Here is a 17,693-nt window from a genome sequence, read left to right as displayed (position 1 = left end):
TTTCTGCAACCTGCATTATGGAAAGTTAGCATAAGTTTTGAATGTACAAAACTGTTTTAAGCAGAGCCAGGCCACTGGTCCACTGTCCAGTTGGAAGAACTCTCTAATGTCTCCTTTCCTTTTCATTTGAAGTACTGGAATTTTGAAACTGGGGTCTTCAGGAGGCAACTATGTGCTATGCAATTTGTTCTACCGTCTAGGTAATAAAAAGGATCGAGGCACTGTTGCATTGCACTGAAGCCCCAACCCACAGCAACTAAAAAGCCCATTGAATTCTCTCTGGTCTCAGAGATTTCTACACATTTTCTAAGGGGTAGGAAACGGTTTTTTAAAACTAAAGTTCTCAAGATAATGAATGTCAGTTCAAAATTCTGCACCTTTCCCATGCTTGTGTGAATTGTGCATCACTCTGCTTATAGGTAATGCAAGGTAAGTACAGTGGTACCTAGGGTTACATACACTTCAAGTTACACACTCCACTAAGCCAGAAATAGTGCTTCAGGTTAAGAACTTTGCTTCAGGATAAGAACAGAAATCAGGCTTCGGCGGTGCAGCGGCAACAGGAGGCCCCATTAGCTAAAGTTGTGCTTCAGGTTAAGAACAGTTTCAGGTTAAGTACAGACCTCCGGAACAAATTAAGTACTTAACCCGAGGTACCACTGTACACAAAATCACTGATCAATAATCGATAACAACTTTAGAATAAATTCAGCAGATACTGGAATTATAGACTGTTCTGAACCTGGGTGGGGGAAATAATATTGAAACATCCATTCTATACCTGTCCCAGCTCTTCATTGAGGTCTGAAGTATTCACTTGGGCCTTCTCATTTGTTTCTTCATGATAGAGGTCAAGATCCCAACCAATAAAAAAAGATCCTAGAAATTTCTGCATCTCAACAGTCACGTACAGTGAAATGGGAATAATGAAGTTGTAAAGGACCAGGAAAGCAAGGAAATCTGAAATAAATCTCAGAATCTGAATGAGAAAGAAAGAGAAATATTATTCACCAAACTGAAAGTGAAACATATTTATTTAAGAAGAAATAATAATCATTGCAAAATGCCCTGCTGTCCTTTAGTCACTTGTTATCAACTGGACACACCAACATCTCCTTCGAAAAGCTAACCTTTCTATTTGGGTTTATATGAAAGCTTTGAACTGGGATGATTATTTTGTTTTTATTTTATTTAGGTTATAGTTGCATCTCACCTTCAGATAGCTTTGAGCGGCATCCATGGTTGCTCTACCCCCCCCCCCCGCCATATTTTATCCACAAAGCAACCCTGTGAGGTCAGTTAGTCTGAGAGATAGCGACAGAACCAAGATGACCCAGTAGGCTTTGTTGTTTGTCAGTCGGAAACAGAACTCAATTCTCTGCAATGTAAGCCTAATCACCGTGCCACATCTTAAAATACACCTTTGCTATAAAATACTGGACCCTTTGCAAGCTTGGATGCACTGCACCATTTTCCTACGAAATCATTTTGCAGTACTACCTTCATAGGCTAATATGCCTCTGTAGACTTGGCTAGTGCATGCAGTTACTCAATGTGCAAAATGGCTTGTAACAATGGGATGTCTCTCAAACTTGGGAAACTTACATTCTGGCACTGCTCCCTAGAAGTGAAGAGAAGGAATCCCTGAGCAAGTAACTGTCTAAGCAGCATGACTACATCCCTCTAGTACTAGGCAAGGCAGCATGGGGAGAGGGGGAATCACCTAGAATGTGCACATAATTTTACACTGTACCTTGCTGCTGTTTCTTTCATGATCAGTTTGCTGGTTATACCAAGGCTCATGCCACTTTTCTTCAGACTGCCAGGCATATTTCAATATAGTACTCAAGATTGCTTCAAAGAGGAGGATTATTAGATAGATAATCAAAAAGGAATTCATAGACCTAAGGAAACAAAATTGGTGGGTGCCGATTTAATGCACAAATATCCACAGGATGGCAATAACCCTGTGAAAAAAGCTTCATTAGCAAGCATGGAAGACTGGGCACAATTCAAACACAACCATACATTGCTGCAAAAACACATCCTCATGCATATTTGTGGGTGGAGATAAAAGCAACTCCAGTTAAAAAATAAGAGGGTGATTCGGTCTTTGCGTGAATATGACCTTCTAGTTTGTAGCCAGAGGTCAAAATTGCCCACAGTAGTGGATTATCTTGCTCGGGACAGAAGGAAGGAAGAACTGTTCAGTCTTATGTTCCCCTCCTGTTTCTAACCATCTCTGGTTGCGCAAGAAGAACACTGCTCTCCCCTATGAGGAACAGGGGATGCAAAGTCAGGAGGAGAAATCCTCTGTTCCCAGCCTAGGGAGGAAAGGGACTGGAAAGACAATATGGCAATGGGGGAGTTTGGAAGGACAGGCTCATTAAGCAGAAAGTGCAGCAAAGCAAATCCTTGGAGAGTGAAGGGCAAGTAGACACGGCTCATCAGTCTTAGAATACTCTGGACTACGTCAAATATTGTTGTTGTTTAGTCACGTCCGACTCTTCGTGACCCCATGGACCAGAGCAGGCCAGGCGCTCCTGTCTTCACATCAAATATAGAAGGCCCAATTCTCATGTCATTTTCTAGCACGACACCTCAGTTCTCTTCAGAAACTTAAGAGATTACAATAGGATTCTTTTTCCATTCCCCCGAAAATTAGCACTTAAAACTTCCAGTTTTGCAGCTTGCAATACCCTATGAGAACTTTTAAAGCATTACAGTTTTCCAGTCAGTGAAAATCTGCAGGACACATACTTTTCTACTGCTGATCGTTTCTGTGATTTACTCTTGTAATTTAATGCCATCTTCGTCTCCATTCCTGTATACACTGCAACACCTACAACAAAAAAAATCAATGTTTAGACTTGATATCTGCATGAGCTGATTTTTTTTTTTAAAAAAAGAGCAGAGTGCTATTTTTATCGTTGTGACTGCAAAGCCATACAACAAACATTAGATTTGTAGCAATACTCTGTTATGAGAAACTGTGGGCTTGCTCAGATACAAAGATAAATCCCAGCTTAGCGTCATGAGAGGCTAGCTGCAGTGCACACTCCCTGCTACCAACGCTGCCTCCCCAACACCGGCAACAGCTGTAAGGAGGCCTCTGAGAGTTGTTGCTTCTGTTTTAATTTAACTGCAGCTTGTTTTGCCATCCCACACTATGGACTAACTGTCGCTCACTATGGTAAGGGAAAAACCAACTGCTAACCATTGTTTATGAAGCTATTTTATTTCAACTAATTGTTGTATTAAAGGTAAAGGTAAAGGTACCCCTGCCCGTACGGACCAGTCGTGTCCGACTCTGGGGTTGTGCGCCCATCTCACTCTAGAGGCCGGGAGCCAGCGCTGTCCGAAGACATTTCCGGGTCACGTGGCCAGCATGACAAGCTGCATCTGGCAAGCCAGCGCAGCACACGGAAACGCCGTTTACCTTCCCGCTAGTAAGCGGTCCCTATTTATCTACTTGCACCCGGGGGTGCTTTCGAACTGCTAGGTTGGCAGGCACTGGGACCGAACGACGCGGGGATTCAAACCGCCGCAGGGATTCATCCCCGCCGCGGGGATTCAAACCGCCGACCTGACGGTCGGCAAGTCCTAGGCACTGAGGTTTTACCCACAGCGCCACCCGCGTCACAATTGTTGTATTAACCATTGCTTATGCTGAACTGTGATACAAAAATGGAAGAAGCAGCCTCTGCTCTTCTCATGGTCATGCTAGAAGGGGAAAACAGGCCTGCCTGATACAAAGTTATGTCCAAACACAGCCAATTTAAGTCCTATTGTGAGCTTTTTCTGAAGTCTGTGCTAATATCCATTATACAAGGGGTATGTGAAACCCGTTAACCATAATGTTTCAGTTGTGGAATTTCCTCCCCGAAGAGTTGTGTCTAGCATTTTCATTAAGCAGTTTGCGTTGTACACTGAAGATGCACTTCTTTACTCAGGCTTTTGACCCCAAAGAGAGAGATTTTTAGGACCCAGCCTACTCTTGTGACTGCCATTTGTTTTCAACTGTTTTTAATATTGTATTTTAAATTGCTGCAACCCACCCCAAGACCTTATGGTAAAGGGCAGGCAATACATCAAAGTATTAATTATCATTATTATTACATTTCATCTAATGTACTGCAGTTGCACATGAAATTTGCTTTGAAAGTAATAGCCACCTAAGTCAAACGCTCCACAAAACTGCATCAGCTTTTTCACTCTTTGAAACATGCTTGGGAAACAGCTGGTCAAGCATATAACCACCAGGGTATTAATTAAGGCATTCCAAATGGAGATATGCTGGTTTTGCAACATCTTCATTGACTTTCAGTTGGTTTCAGAGTCCAATTCAAAGTGCTGCTTTTGCCCTTTAAAAGCCCTATATTGTTTGTGCCCAGAATGCGTCAAACTCTATCTTTTCCTAAGGGGCTCTGCTCTGTGTTCACCCAGAGTCAAAGTATGGTTGGCAGAACGGTGGTACCTGGGACAAGGCCATCTCTGGAATGGCAGAAAGTCTGTGAAACTCCTTTCCCAAGGGACCAACTCCAACCTTTCTGTTAGTTTTTAGAAGCCAGACAGACATTTTATTCTAAAAGAAGGCTTCACGGGGCTGGTAACTGCATTTCTGGTTGATGGGTCTGCTGGGTTTCTGCAGCACATTTAGTCTGTGACTATTTAGCAGTCTGCAGAAACTGTTCATTAATAATTATGGGTGTGGGCCCTTAAGCCACCCTGATTACTCAGGCTATGCTGGTGAATAGCAACGCCAGTGGCCTAGTCAAAGGGAGAGTGGGAAGATGATTCAAGGTACACCAAAGTGTTCCCTTCTGACTGACGCTCAAAAGATAACTACCGTACATTCTGGGGAACCTGCCTCAAGAATCTTTGAGCAATTTGTGAAATACTTATGTGGTTACAAACCAAAAATTTCTTTGGTGTTTTTCAATCTTGCTCCACGAAGTAAGAGACTTTCGGGTCCAAGAGGTCTGAAAAAGAGGTCAATTTTTATGTTGACAGAACACAATGTATCAACAGGCATTTGCTTAGATGTCCACTCCACCAATTCCAAAATGCAACTTGCACCAAATGAGAATAAGCAACAGGGATAAAGCTATGGTTCATTCAAGGTGAAGAAAGCTATGCGTGACATTTCATCCAAACAGAACAGGTAACATTCCTATTTTGCCTAAAGTAACTGAAAACAGAAGATGAAATGGGGAGGGAGGGGAAGGAGGTATACACTGCAGTTAACATAGCTTGTTCATAAAAGGGGCTAGGACAAGTTAATGGAAGACTGCCCTTGATAGACGTCTTAACACTATATGGACTCTCTCTGGTGTGGAGGCTACTAAATACCAGCTGATGGGGGTGGCGGTCCCCTACTGCTGTTGATCCTCAAATCTAGTTTCTGAGCATCCTGCAGGCATCTGACTGGCCACTGGAGGAAACAAATGCTAAACTAAAACAGACTTATAGCATGATCCCGAAGGACTTTTAATTCTACTGTGTACGTCTAAGAACTAAAGAACGTTTGGTTTCAATAAATTCACGCAACATTAATTATCTGCACATTTCAAAAATTCCTGCAGTAACTCCAGGATTATTTGTACCTGTAGCAAGTGTAGCATCTGCGTGTAATGCTCACACCACTAAACAGTGGCTGTATTAGCTTGTGTTTCTTTTAGAACGTCATTATTATCCTACCATTTAACAAGATGCAAACCTTGGGCAACTCACAATTTCATTTCCCTTTGCAAACAAGAGGTTGAACTTGTAAAATTACAGTTCTGTGTTATTTTTTACTGCAAGGACAAGAGTAACAACTCCAACTCCTGCAGTTACTCTTAACAGATACCCCTGGGGTGCTTGAAACTCCTGCTGTTCCAGTAGCTGCTGTACCAGCATTTAAGGACTCTCCAGGAGAGTCAAATCAGTAAATGGAGGCCCTCGGTCAAATAAGGCCGCTACCCAGATGAGTGCTGTCAGTCTCTTTCCCACAGCTATAACCCCAGAGAGGAAAGATATGGGGAAATGTTACGGGGAAACGTTGGTGTAAGGACTTGTTTGTAAGCTACTTTAGGGGAGAAGCATGGTGCACGCCAGAAACTTCTCTGATTGACTGTCTACAGAAACCAAGTCGTTTAGGCATAAATGGGGGAACAATCATCAATTGCATTAGATCACATTTCATCTGGTGGTGGGGCAGTCTACTTAGGGAAAAACAGTTTCTATAAGACATCTGTAACTTCAGGATTAGTATATATGTGAGATACATCTTCTTAAAGGATTGACATGATTAATGGATCTTATCAGCAAGAAATAAAAACTGGCTTTGCAAGTTAGTTCACTCCAAACTGGTCAAGCTGGGATACAGCAGTTCATGGCATTGCTAAGTGCAGGAAGAAGTCACAACCTGTAGCCACCTCTTCACAGTTTCTGCTACAAAGAAAGCCTAATTGCACTGGAACTGAAGTTGGCACACTCCCTACAAGCATTTATGTGCTAGCAAAACAAGCTCTGGAATAAGGAAGCAAATTCTTTACTAACTACCTGAACGTTCTCTGCTACACAATAAATATGGTCATTTTCTCATAAAAATGCTATCAAAATATTGAGGAAGTAGGGTGCTAGACTAAAATAGACCTACGGCCTGATCCAGCAGAGTTTTTGTGGGTTTTAATTCTGTTATGAATACCTGTCAAATAAGATTGGTGGTTTCAATAAATACACCAAATTTTTCAAGTAGCACAAAAGAAGGAAATTAGGGGGCAATCCTAAATGTGGAAAGCCAGCATAAGTTACAGTGGGTTAAATAATGCTAGCGTAAAGTATGCCAGAGCCAATCTCCATTCAGGAGTCTGGCCTAAGCCTGGAAGAGGAAAAACGAGTCTTTAAAACAAGAGTTGCAACACACTTTTTGCAAGCATAACTTACATGAGATTGCCAGGTCATGTAACCAAACTGAATGGGCTTAGCATAAATTAGAGGGTTTTTTTAATTATTTAACTCAACTCAGTTAAGGAACTGCAGCTCATGCCTCCATGATCCAGCAGCCACACCTATGTCTGATCTGGGCAGTCCCAGGCAGGCAGTAAAAACACAAAATTGTCCTATACAGAGCCAGGTCCTTGGCTCATTTTGCGCAGTATTTTGTACTGGCGGCACTTCACCAAGGCCTCAGGAAGATGCCTTTACAAAGCATTTCTATGAACTGGAGATGCGAGGCACTGAATCTGGAAAGTCTTATGTGCAAATTATGTGCTCTATCACTGAGATTCAAGCCATTTACTGAATCCCTGGTGGCTGAAGGATTGCCCCCAGCTTGGTGGTTCACAAGCTGTGGAGCCCTGCTGTAAACACATGCTGTTTGAATTCAAGGGAAATCACATGACCTTTACCAACGCTTGGCTTACCGTACTATTTCCTCAATTTGTTGACTTATTGTTATTCGTCCAACGAATCTGCGAAAGAGATTAATGTGTCAGAAAGACATATTTCTTCTATTCCAGCTCTGCGAGTTAGCAACAACTATGCAATAGAAGGAAGAGGATGTTTACTTATTTATAAAAATTTGTCTACCACCCTTCATCCGAAGATCATAGGGCAGCTGACCAAAAAAGAAAATAAATGCGAAACGAAAACACAAAATACATAATAAAACAAAACCAAAACAAACCAATAACCGCCCCACCCACCCCCGTGATCTGACAAAGAAATCCTCCTGGTTTGTGAAGGATTCCAGAATGTTGCAGAGATCTGTTCCAAATGCTGAAGATGTTACCACTATAGGGCAGTGCAAAAGTAACTGATTTAAAAAAGAAACTACACAGATCTCCAGAGCTTTTGAAAATTATGGGACAGTTGTTCTCATTCTACAGCTGCGCAGAGTGATGCAGATGAATGTTCAAATCTACTGACCCATTAAGTCAGGCATTGTCAACCTGGCCCCTACTGCCCACTAGTGGGCGTTTCAGGATTCTAGGTGGGCAGCAGGGGGTTCTACGGCACAAGCTGAATCCTCCTTCCATCGAGCACTGGTGGGAAAATTTTACCATCTAGAAAGATGCATTAGTGGGCAGTAGGTATAAAAAGGTTGACTACCCCACATTAACTTATCTGGTCCTTGCCAGGCCTTGCAACCAGGTTTATCATTTAAGAAGTGGATGTTTCAGTCAGGAGTGTTATGTATGCACAGTCACTGCAAGGTTCTCTGCTAGTACTTACAGATTTAAGTAGCTCATGCATTCACATAAAGATGAGAATTTCTAGAAGAGTTTCCTGCAAAATCATCTAATCCTTAGAACACTATAAACATTGCTTTCCAAATCCGCTTTGGGGGAAAAAATTATATTATAAAAAATGGCACCTGTATAGATCTGCTTCTGGTTGCTGACATTCTATAACAGCTACAAGTTTGTCCAGATTGGCAACTGACTGCAATACTGCTGTTTCGGGGACTGCAACATGCGTCTGAAATAAAAAGAAATAATCACTCAGGTTCCATTAGGTAACAATAAGCAGCATATTGTGCAAATGCTATAAAGACATAGGCTTGCAACTTACACAAAACATATACACACACATTAAACAGAGCTGTCTGGTTAAGATACCAACTAAGCCTCCAAACCGCATCTTAAATTTTCCAGTACATTATCAGCTCCCAAAGCAACACTGAGTGCACATAAACGATGATTTGTCAAGTGCTAACTTGCCAAAACGTGCATATTACCTTTTGAAAAATCAGTCAGCTGTACTGTGCTGCATCTGTTCTGTTCAGAAATCCAAAGTGTTTAGATTTCTCATCATTTAGCAGAGCAATGCAGATGACAGGCTTATCAGGTGATTTACATGCACACCACTTGATAAAACTGTTGCAGGCTTCTGACTGATGAGCAAACACGGAAGATCAATCTTGGGTGGGGCAGCCATCCCCTCAAGTTACTGACCCCTATGCGTACAGAATGCACACATCATCACATGCACATAAGCCCTGCATCTCTGGTACGCCAGTAGTACACACACATACTTTTCTTACAGATTCTTCTATCTATAGAGAGTTATAAAATTATTTTCAAGGGCAGACGGTAGTAACTATTTCAGAATCAGAATACCGTAAACACATACATCAACTGCAGTTCTGTCACTTGCTATTTTAAATGTGTACAGGTATAACTGAAATTAGGTTCATTTTTCTCCAGGTCATGTCACTACTGATGCAGACCTTGGTTTGAACAACATGCTTTGTGATTCTGATATTCTGAGGTGCACCCAGGGGAATTCAACATTCTCCTTTTCTGTAAGAGGGATTTGGAATATATCAATCTTGGTTATCAGGAAACAAAACCTAAATCTGTTTCTAACTTAAGGTATACAAAAGGTGATGAATACAGACCTTAAGATTAGTTTCTCCATCCAAGCTTGCAGTAGTAACGTAGCAAGAGCCATCTGCTCTGTCAGATGACAGAAGTACGAGATCAACAGGGAAAGTTTCATCTTTGGCTACTCTGACAATATCTCCCACCTGAGAAGACAGGCAAAAATATCTGTTCAAATACACCTTCACAAAAATATTTTTGTAACTTTCATTAACACACGCTATGTAAAGCAATGGCCCTTTAAATTGCCTTTTTAATTTGCATGTATATACACACAAAAACACACACACATATATAAACATACACGCACACTTTTGAAATGTTCAAAATCATTTTGCACCACTCACACACATACCCGAATGTTCTTTGATCTTGTTTTTACAAGGCCACCACTGCGAACAACATACACTGGAGCTCCATTCACTTCATTGTCTGCTTTATGGCGTAACCAATCTTCATAGCCCTGGAAAAGATGCACAAAAGCATTTTTGGGGGGAGGGGAAAGCCAACAATACACATAACTGCCTAAGCAAAAGACCTATGCAATCAATTTGCTGATAACTACAGGCAACTCCCAATTTATGCACATTCTATTTGCTCGCAACCGTGCACACGAGCAGTGCTGGGGAACTGGAAATGGGGAGCATCCTGGAGAGTCTGCCTGGCTCACAAACAGACCCTTCCCAGAGGATGTCCTCTCTGGGCTCCAGGCAGGTTATCCTTACAAGCTGGAGAGGCAGCAAGGCTTTATTGAGCTGCTCAGCCTAAGAGCTGACATCTAGGGTAGCGCAGCAACAGCTGTGGCTTTCCTGTGTGTCAGCTGAGAAGTCCCGCTGCGCATCCAAGCTCACGTGGAGGCTGTCACCAGAGCCCGAAGAGGAGCTCCTCTTCAGACTCTGGGGAGTGAGCCTGAGGCTTGTTGAGGTTGCTCAGCTGATGTGCACAGGAAAGTTTCTTTCCTGCGCATCAGCTAGGCTGGTTGACAAAGCTCTGCTGTCCCTCTGGCTCACGTGAGATGAACTGTGGCGCTTGTTTGTGAAATATGGAGGGGCAGCAGTGCTTGGTTGACCAGTCCAGCTAACACATGGCGAAGGTTCCTGCACATCAGCTGAGTCAGCCGGGGTGGGGAAGCAGGGCTTCCTCAGCTGACACGCAGGAAAGCTGCTGCTGCTGCTGCTGCTATTGCACCACCCTGCACATCAGCTGTAAGGCAGGGAGGCTGAGCAGTTCAACAAAGCTCCAATGCGCCTCCTTGAAGACTCTTCCGGGGGTGCTCCCCATTTTACGCAATTTTATGCACATAAGAGTCCAGACTGTAACCCCCACATAAATGGGGAGTCACCTGTATAACATTATTAAGTCAAGAACAAGGATCAGCAACTGGCAGCCCAGTTGGCTCTAGGTAGGGTGCTGCTTCCACTTTAAATTGTGTTCTGTGACCAGAAATGTAACTTTTTAGCTGGCTTTGTGATAGTTGGGCTGAGAAAAAAGTGACTTAGGATAGAAGAAGAAGGGGAAAATAAGCAGTATTTTGTATTGTTGATATGCAACTCAAATTCACTTGGGAAGAGGTGACACAGATAGCCTCAGAAACTTATTAGAATTTCCATCACAGCACCTGCCTGCAGACATGCTATGACACATGTCCTCTACAAATGGGACAGGTCACGTCCACTAATGGGATAATCTGCTAGGTGTTGCAGTTCAGCTCATGTGGAATCTCTCACTACATTGTCAAATACAGTTAATGCCGCCTTCAAGACACACTCAAGTGATTTTGCCATATTTCTGGCCAGCATGTGTATTACAGAAATGTTCCAAAAGAAGACAGAGCTGGTGTGAGAACTCCTGTAGGCATGCCTGGAGAAGGGTCATGAGAGTCTAGAGGAAGCCACAGATGTCTGGTCTTCCCTTAGTTACCACTAACTTGACTGAATGCAAGGCAGTGACAGGCTGTGACAAGGCAATTACAATAGGCCTGGAGACTGGGAAGAACAAAAACAAAAACAAGATGTATACAGCTTTCAAATACAGCATAGCCTCTCTCAGTACATAAGCTATTGTTATGCAAGAACTTACTCCTCTGGGTAAGTGTGAGGCTGCTGGAAATAAGAATTTATGATGCATACTGACATACAAAGTCCTCGCACAAAAACTGAGGGTGAGTCTGTCACTGCCCACTTAGGGGTGTTGCTATGAGTCACTGACTGCATGGCAGCGAGACAAAAATAACCCTAGGCTGACCTGCTTGATTGGCAACATAAAACATATTTACTTGTCTTCAGCTAGAAGCTAGAGTCTAGTAGAATGCTGCGCAAATCTCATGAAGGTCCAAACAGATGCAACAGCAGCAGACGTGCCCAGAACTTGGCTGGCCGAGCTCCATTGCACACAAACCATCTCCCATTCTATCTCAGATGAACTGACAAATCCATAGAACATGTACGACAAACTCATATCTGGACTCTGCTCCACAACTGTCCATTTCCGCCCAAGATTCTCCACTCAATGGTGTATAGAAATGATGAATTTGACATGTTTCAGGTCAGAATTGTAGGTCACATAAGCCATTCTTGTAGCAAGTTTATCCTCTGCAACATACAGGATTGCACAGGGAGGCATCATGACATCATGTTAAGCACTGCTTTGCAGTGTGATGATGCCAAAACGCAAGGGAAGCAGCCCTACACATTCTGGAAGACAGGGAAGTAATCTGAACATAGGGAAGTTCTGTTCTGTATTACACAAAGCATGTCCATCTGCCCTAAGCGAGTACCTTCTAAAGCACCTGTGTTTCCTTACCTGCTTTATGGCAGTCACAGTTATTACAAAAAACAATGGCAATCCACTGGTTATTGGACTTGTAGGTGTATCTATCATAAGCTGGAGAGGAAAACAAAGATGAAGACAGCGTCAGCACATGCCACAATAGTACACTGAACAGAGGGCTCTACAAGTCTTAGAATCATAGAATCATAGAGTTGGAAGAGACCACAAGGGCCATCGAGTCCAACCCCCTGCCAAGCAGGAGTAGTTGGGCTTGGTAGCTAGCCAATGTTTGTGGCTGGCATTGACTTTGCCCCATCCCCAACTCTTCTCCTCTACCACATGAACTTTTGGGAATGGTATGCTGGTTTCAAGTGGCTGCAAAGCCTGGTCGAATGTTAGGCATCTATCATTCAAAGTGCAGGGCTCATCCCTGATGTCATGTTGGGCTTTAGAAGCATTTAGGACAACAGCAAGTGGGAATGAAGAAAACATGGTGTCCATCAGTCTAGGCTGAGCACAAGGAGTGGACACAGGTCTGAAAAGTGGCTCCCTAGATTTCCACTCTCAGCACAGAGAGGACTGCTCACAGAGCTGCTGGGAGAAGGGCACATGTGAAACAAGATTTCAGCATGACTGAGACTGAAGTTGCACAATGCCTAGCAATGTACCTTAATCCTAACTAACAGGTTCCCTTTGCTCTTATTGCATAATAGGCAATCACAATTTGCCCTATTACCACTGTTGCGCTAACTGCAGCAGAAAATATCAACAAACTCTGCTTTTATTGCTTTCATGCTGGAAAGAAAACGCCATCTTGCAGGATATGCTGCATGTGTTCAGGAAAATAAATGAACGGAACAGCAATTATTCAGAAACTAACATTAATCCAAGAGACTTCCTACCTCTAAGGAGGATTTAACACATCTCTAGGAAGCTAGAATAAGAGATTTTATGCAAACATTCATGAAGGAATTTCAAGGATTAGCATCCTATATAGCCAATCTTTATTGAAAAACAGTTTAGGGCAACATAGTGACATATCATCCACTTTGAACACTTAAGTTTCACTTAAAGGAGCCAATATGCGGGACCGCCTCTCCTGGTATGTCCCACAGAGGAACTTACGATCTTCAAACAAAAACATCTTGGAGGTCCCAGGCCACAGAGAGGTTAGGCTGGCCTCAACCAGAGCCAGAGCCTTTTCGGCTGTGGCTCCGATCTGGTGGAACGCTCTGCCACAGGAGATTAGGGCCCTGCAGGACTTGACATCTTTCCGCAGGGCCTGCAAGACAGAGCTGTTCCGCCAAGCCTTTGGCCAGGGCACAGCCTGACTCCCTCCTTTGGCAATCTTCACAGAACTCTACCCAATGGTTGCCATCAACCATTTGATTTGAAGCAACTTTTTAATGAAATGATTTAGAAATGTTGTCTTATTGTTGTTAGCCGCCCTGAGCCCGGCTTCGGCTGGGGAGGGCGGGATATAAATAAAAAAATATTAGTAGTAGTAGTAGTAGTAGTCCAAATTGCTTTGTTTGTAGAGAACTAGTTTTAAGGCTTGCCTACTTATTAGGTATCAGTTTGCAGCTAAGTACCACTTGGTATTTGTTTTGACAACAAGCTTAGTCACACTTTCATGCAGCGGCATGGGAGGTGCTGCCTTGTGGTCAATCTAAACCATCTGGAAGACTGTGTGGTGCATGCAGCAGCTAACGTGAGTAAGTGAGCGAAGTAACCACACAGTGGCACCAGTCAAGTTCTTTCCCACCCACTCACTGAGGCAAATGGCACCGACCAATTCAAGCATACAGCTAAGGAGTATGGCACTGAGCAAGAGGTGAGCAAAACCCTGTGTAGGAGAGAATACCGTGAACACAGAAACAGGGCTCACACAGCACAGATTTGACTAATGGCTTATAGCTTCTTACAATCCCAGATGCTGACGCTAACCACCATAAGAACAGCACCACAAACATGTGGGAAAGGATATCTTTGAAACTGTTGGCTAGCAATGCATTTATCAGGACATGTTGTTTCCAACTCTACACCAAGAGTCCTAGATTCTGCGCTCCTGAGTTACAAGTTCATTTACATCCATTTTGCATGCTCCAAAGGCACCTTTTCCAGCATCCTTTATGTTCTGCAAGGACTTGTATTTTTTTAAATTTGTAAGTAGCATTTGACATCAAAAGGCATCTCTAATGAAAACAAAGGCTATACCAACAGCCAGGTTGAAAGAGCCTGGGCTGCAGATTCCACTGTGCATGGTAAGCCATGAAACCTGTATGCTATCTACAGAGCTCTAAAGCTCTACAAAGAGTGAAATGTTTCCAGTTCTCATAAACTGCAGCCGGTATGTCCAGTAATCAGGGATGGGAGCTGTAGTCCTGCAACATGTGGAAAGCCACACAGTCTGCGTTTTCCAAGTTTAGCATCATGCATGAATGTGGCTTATGGGACTTCACTTTTGCAACCATGAAGTCAGTCAGTAGTCTACTGGAATGAGGTACAATCGTTTGAAGAGCATTTAGGTCGGTCTTTTGTTTCCGGGGTTTTGTTTGTTAACTGTATGCTAGATGGCTTCTTGCTTTGTTTTGTGTTTTCATTGTAAATCCAGCCTGAGCTCCTTTGTGGAAGAGGTATAAAAAAATGAAATATGCTAGTTTAATCCAATTTCATTGGGGGGGGGGGTGAGGAGTGTGTGTGTGTGTGTGTGTGTGTGTGTGTGTGTGTATGCATGCACTGAAATCCGTTAATATTATCCCAGTACTGATTCTAACCTTATTTGCAAACAGAACAAGTGTTGCAAATTAAATTGCATTTTTCAATTTGTCTCCCTGACAGAAATTGAAAGCATTCAAGTACCAACTAGGAAATACACCGGTACCGGAAAGTGAGACAAATGAGCCAAAGTAGTTCATATTGTCAATGCAGTTCAAAAGAACTCGCTGCTCAAACATTAACATTTGTGTGTTTTCTTATGAACCAGCTTTTCCTGGATGTCAGGATTCCTTTCTTTCTCAGATCTATTTTTAGAGGGGAAAAGGCTTCAACAGAACTTGTGAAATAAGCTGTAAAAAGTGTAAAGGAAAGCCTGTTCCCAATGACTCACAACTAGATGACATCACTATATGCCAACCTGCACAGACTACTCAGAAGAGAGAAAAGAACCTTTATACACGTTTATTGGGAACCTGATTTTCCAGGTGCTTTTAGAGGTTTCATGGTTTCCCGCCCTCTTTGCCCTCACTTTTAAAAAATTTATTAAATGGCTACAATTGGATTTTTAATGTACTATTTTTATGCAGAAATCCCAGCGAATATTCTGAAATCACCCAGTATAGAACTGACCAATGATACAAAATGAAACAAACAAATGAAACCAAACCAAGCCCAGTTTGCAAAGGGAGTGTGCATGTGCACAATATGGAACTGAAGGTTGTGTCAACACTTGTGTCCTGTTGTCAGGGGCCAGTTACTGCTACCACACAGCTCACGCTGCACTGAATCCAACAGGCTGGTCCTAGTTGTTCTTGGTCGTGACACATCAAGGGGACTTGTTTAGTGCCAGGCTGAAGCTTATGAGCCCATGCCAGGAGGCAGTACTTTTGTTAAGACCCTCCTACCACAGCTGGGGGCAAGGAAGCATGTCTAATACCTTTAGAAAGGGTTGCCTTGTCATGGACTGCAAAGTTCTGTCATGACCCAATATTACAACTGGAGGAAAGTTGCATTAGACCAAAGGTAGAAGGGGTGGGTTGAGGTTTAAACTGCACATTTATTATCTATCACTGAGAGACATCAAGGTTGTGAAGGAACACTTCAGTAATGCTCTCTTAGGGAATTATGCTCTCTCATATACATTTCTAGAAGGGTGCTTTATGACTTTGCAGTCTAAAGTGCGTTTTGAAATTACTTAGCAGTTTTGGACAATATTCAAACTTTAGGTTGCCTGATAGGTATTGCACCTGTTATTACAAAGCAATTTAGAGGCATTTTAATACTCTGATACAGCACTGCAGCAAAACAGCCAATATAACTCCAAGCACAGCCAGCCCAAAGGCCAGCTCAACTGAGTAAGAGGGCTGATCAGGTCGCCAGGGAGAAATCTACCCTGGCATCTGACTGGTTATTAAATAAATAGCAGAGGAGAAAGAGATGATTTAACTCTCAAGCTCTCCTTCATATGTTATAGGGGATGCTCCTTATTGACACGAGTTTGAGAAACTCCCTATCAGATTACCAAAACAAGCAAAAAGGATGTCCTTTCTTATTTTGACAGTGATGGAATACATGTCACCATGCATTTATGCTCCAAAGCCGATGCCTGAGAATTCTAACTTTCCTGAATTCTTTTCTATTCATGGTAGGTGGGTAGTGAGAATATGCAAAGTGTATCACATCAAGGAAGTTACCTGGTCATTTTCTGGCTTAGCAAGAAATGAATAGAGATGACCTCTCCCACTCCCACTTCAGAGCAAATCCATTACTATTGACTATCTCGCTCTTACCAGCAACATTTGACTATAAATTTATTTCAGAGTTTTAACTCTTCCTTCTAAATTATTCAGGTAGGTAGCCGTGTTGGTCCTACGCAGTTGGTCTAAGGTACTACTGGACAATTTTTTTAATTCTAAATTATTGTATTAAAAATCAAATTCACTGGAAACCAACCCCTCATATTTGCTAAATGTCAAGGCTTAATTCTATGCATTAAGAGTCACTAAACCAAACCCTCATACACTAGCATCCTTATATTCAATAATAAACAACCATAACAATCAATTCCCATATGCAAGAGTACACATCTGTTATATATCCTAAAGCAATGCTAGATTACCCAATCACTTAGAAGCCTATAAATCACTTAAAGCTTATTTGGTATTAAGCGGAATATAAATGACTTACCTGAACCAAAAATATAATAAGAAAATAAAAGTTGGCTACCCTTCTGAACTGCTCAAATAAATTTTTGGGAACAAAATTCCATACAGTATACTGTAAGAGAAAAAAAATATCAACAGTTACAAGCAGCATCACAAGCCACACTGCAGAAGAGAAAACAATTTTCAGCTTTAAATATTAAGGAGTTTCCCCAAGAAATTTATTAAATGGATCTAAAATAAGATAACCCTCTTCCCAAAATATCATTTCAAAAAAATTGTTACCATTAGTTTAACACCACACCAAGGAAAAGACTTTAGAGAAAGCAATAAGCGACTGAAAAACTTGTTTTCCAAGTTCAGCTTTTGACCACCTAAAATCTGGCAGAGGGATGGCAACCTCCAGTCCAGAGACCTAATTTGGCCTGGTTTGGATTCTACTTTGGACCATAAAATCATTTCCCCCAAAATCACAGTCACCTCCCCCACACTTGACATCACATGTGATGCGTCTTATACATGGAAAAATACGTTGGATTATACCTAATAAAGGATTTACATTTTCCTGAACTTACACCAATGCATTATAAATGCACTTTTCCCCACAAAATGGCCATAAAATTATTTGACCTCTCTGACTTTGAATACATTAGTCACTTTGATTGTTTATATG

The 17,693-nt window shown here is 42.2% G+C and overlaps 1 protein-coding gene across 11 annotated transcripts in view; it reads right to left on the bottom strand.

Annotated features, from left to right (window-relative positions):
• ATP11B (ATPase phospholipid transporting 11B (putative)) overlaps positions 1 to 17,693 on the bottom strand; it is an 81,141-nt gene that overhangs the window by 44,245 nt on the left and 19,203 nt on the right. For all 11 annotated transcript variants that reach the window (XR_014156698.1, XR_014156699.1, XM_081862172.1 and 8 more), the window contains exons 3-12: positions 17,046 to 17,135; positions 12,174 to 12,254; positions 9,727 to 9,834; positions 9,389 to 9,517; positions 8,363 to 8,466; positions 7,410 to 7,457; positions 4,918 to 4,982; positions 2,761 to 2,842; positions 1,754 to 1,904; positions 782 to 979 (exon numbers count right to left, since the gene is read on the bottom strand). Coding sequence is in view for 9 of the 11 variants with exons in the window: in XM_081862172.1 (XP_081718298.1) it covers positions 782 to 979; positions 1,754 to 1,904; positions 2,761 to 2,842; positions 4,918 to 4,982; positions 7,410 to 7,457; positions 8,363 to 8,466; positions 9,389 to 9,517; positions 9,727 to 9,834; positions 12,174 to 12,254; positions 17,046 to 17,135 (1,056 nt within the window). In the remaining 2 variants the exon portion in view is untranslated. The remainder of the gene's footprint in view (positions 1 to 781; positions 980 to 1,753; positions 1,905 to 2,760; positions 2,843 to 4,917; positions 4,983 to 7,409; positions 7,458 to 8,362; positions 8,467 to 9,388; positions 9,518 to 9,726; positions 9,835 to 12,173; positions 12,255 to 17,045; positions 17,136 to 17,693) is intronic.

The sequence above is a fragment of the Podarcis erhardii genome (assembly GCF_964252035.2).
Source record: "Podarcis erhardii genome assembly, chromosome: 5".
Taxonomy (NCBI): domain Eukaryota; kingdom Metazoa; phylum Chordata; class Lepidosauria; order Squamata; family Lacertidae; genus Podarcis; species Podarcis erhardii.
This window is presented reverse-complemented; position numbering and strand designations above follow the sequence as displayed.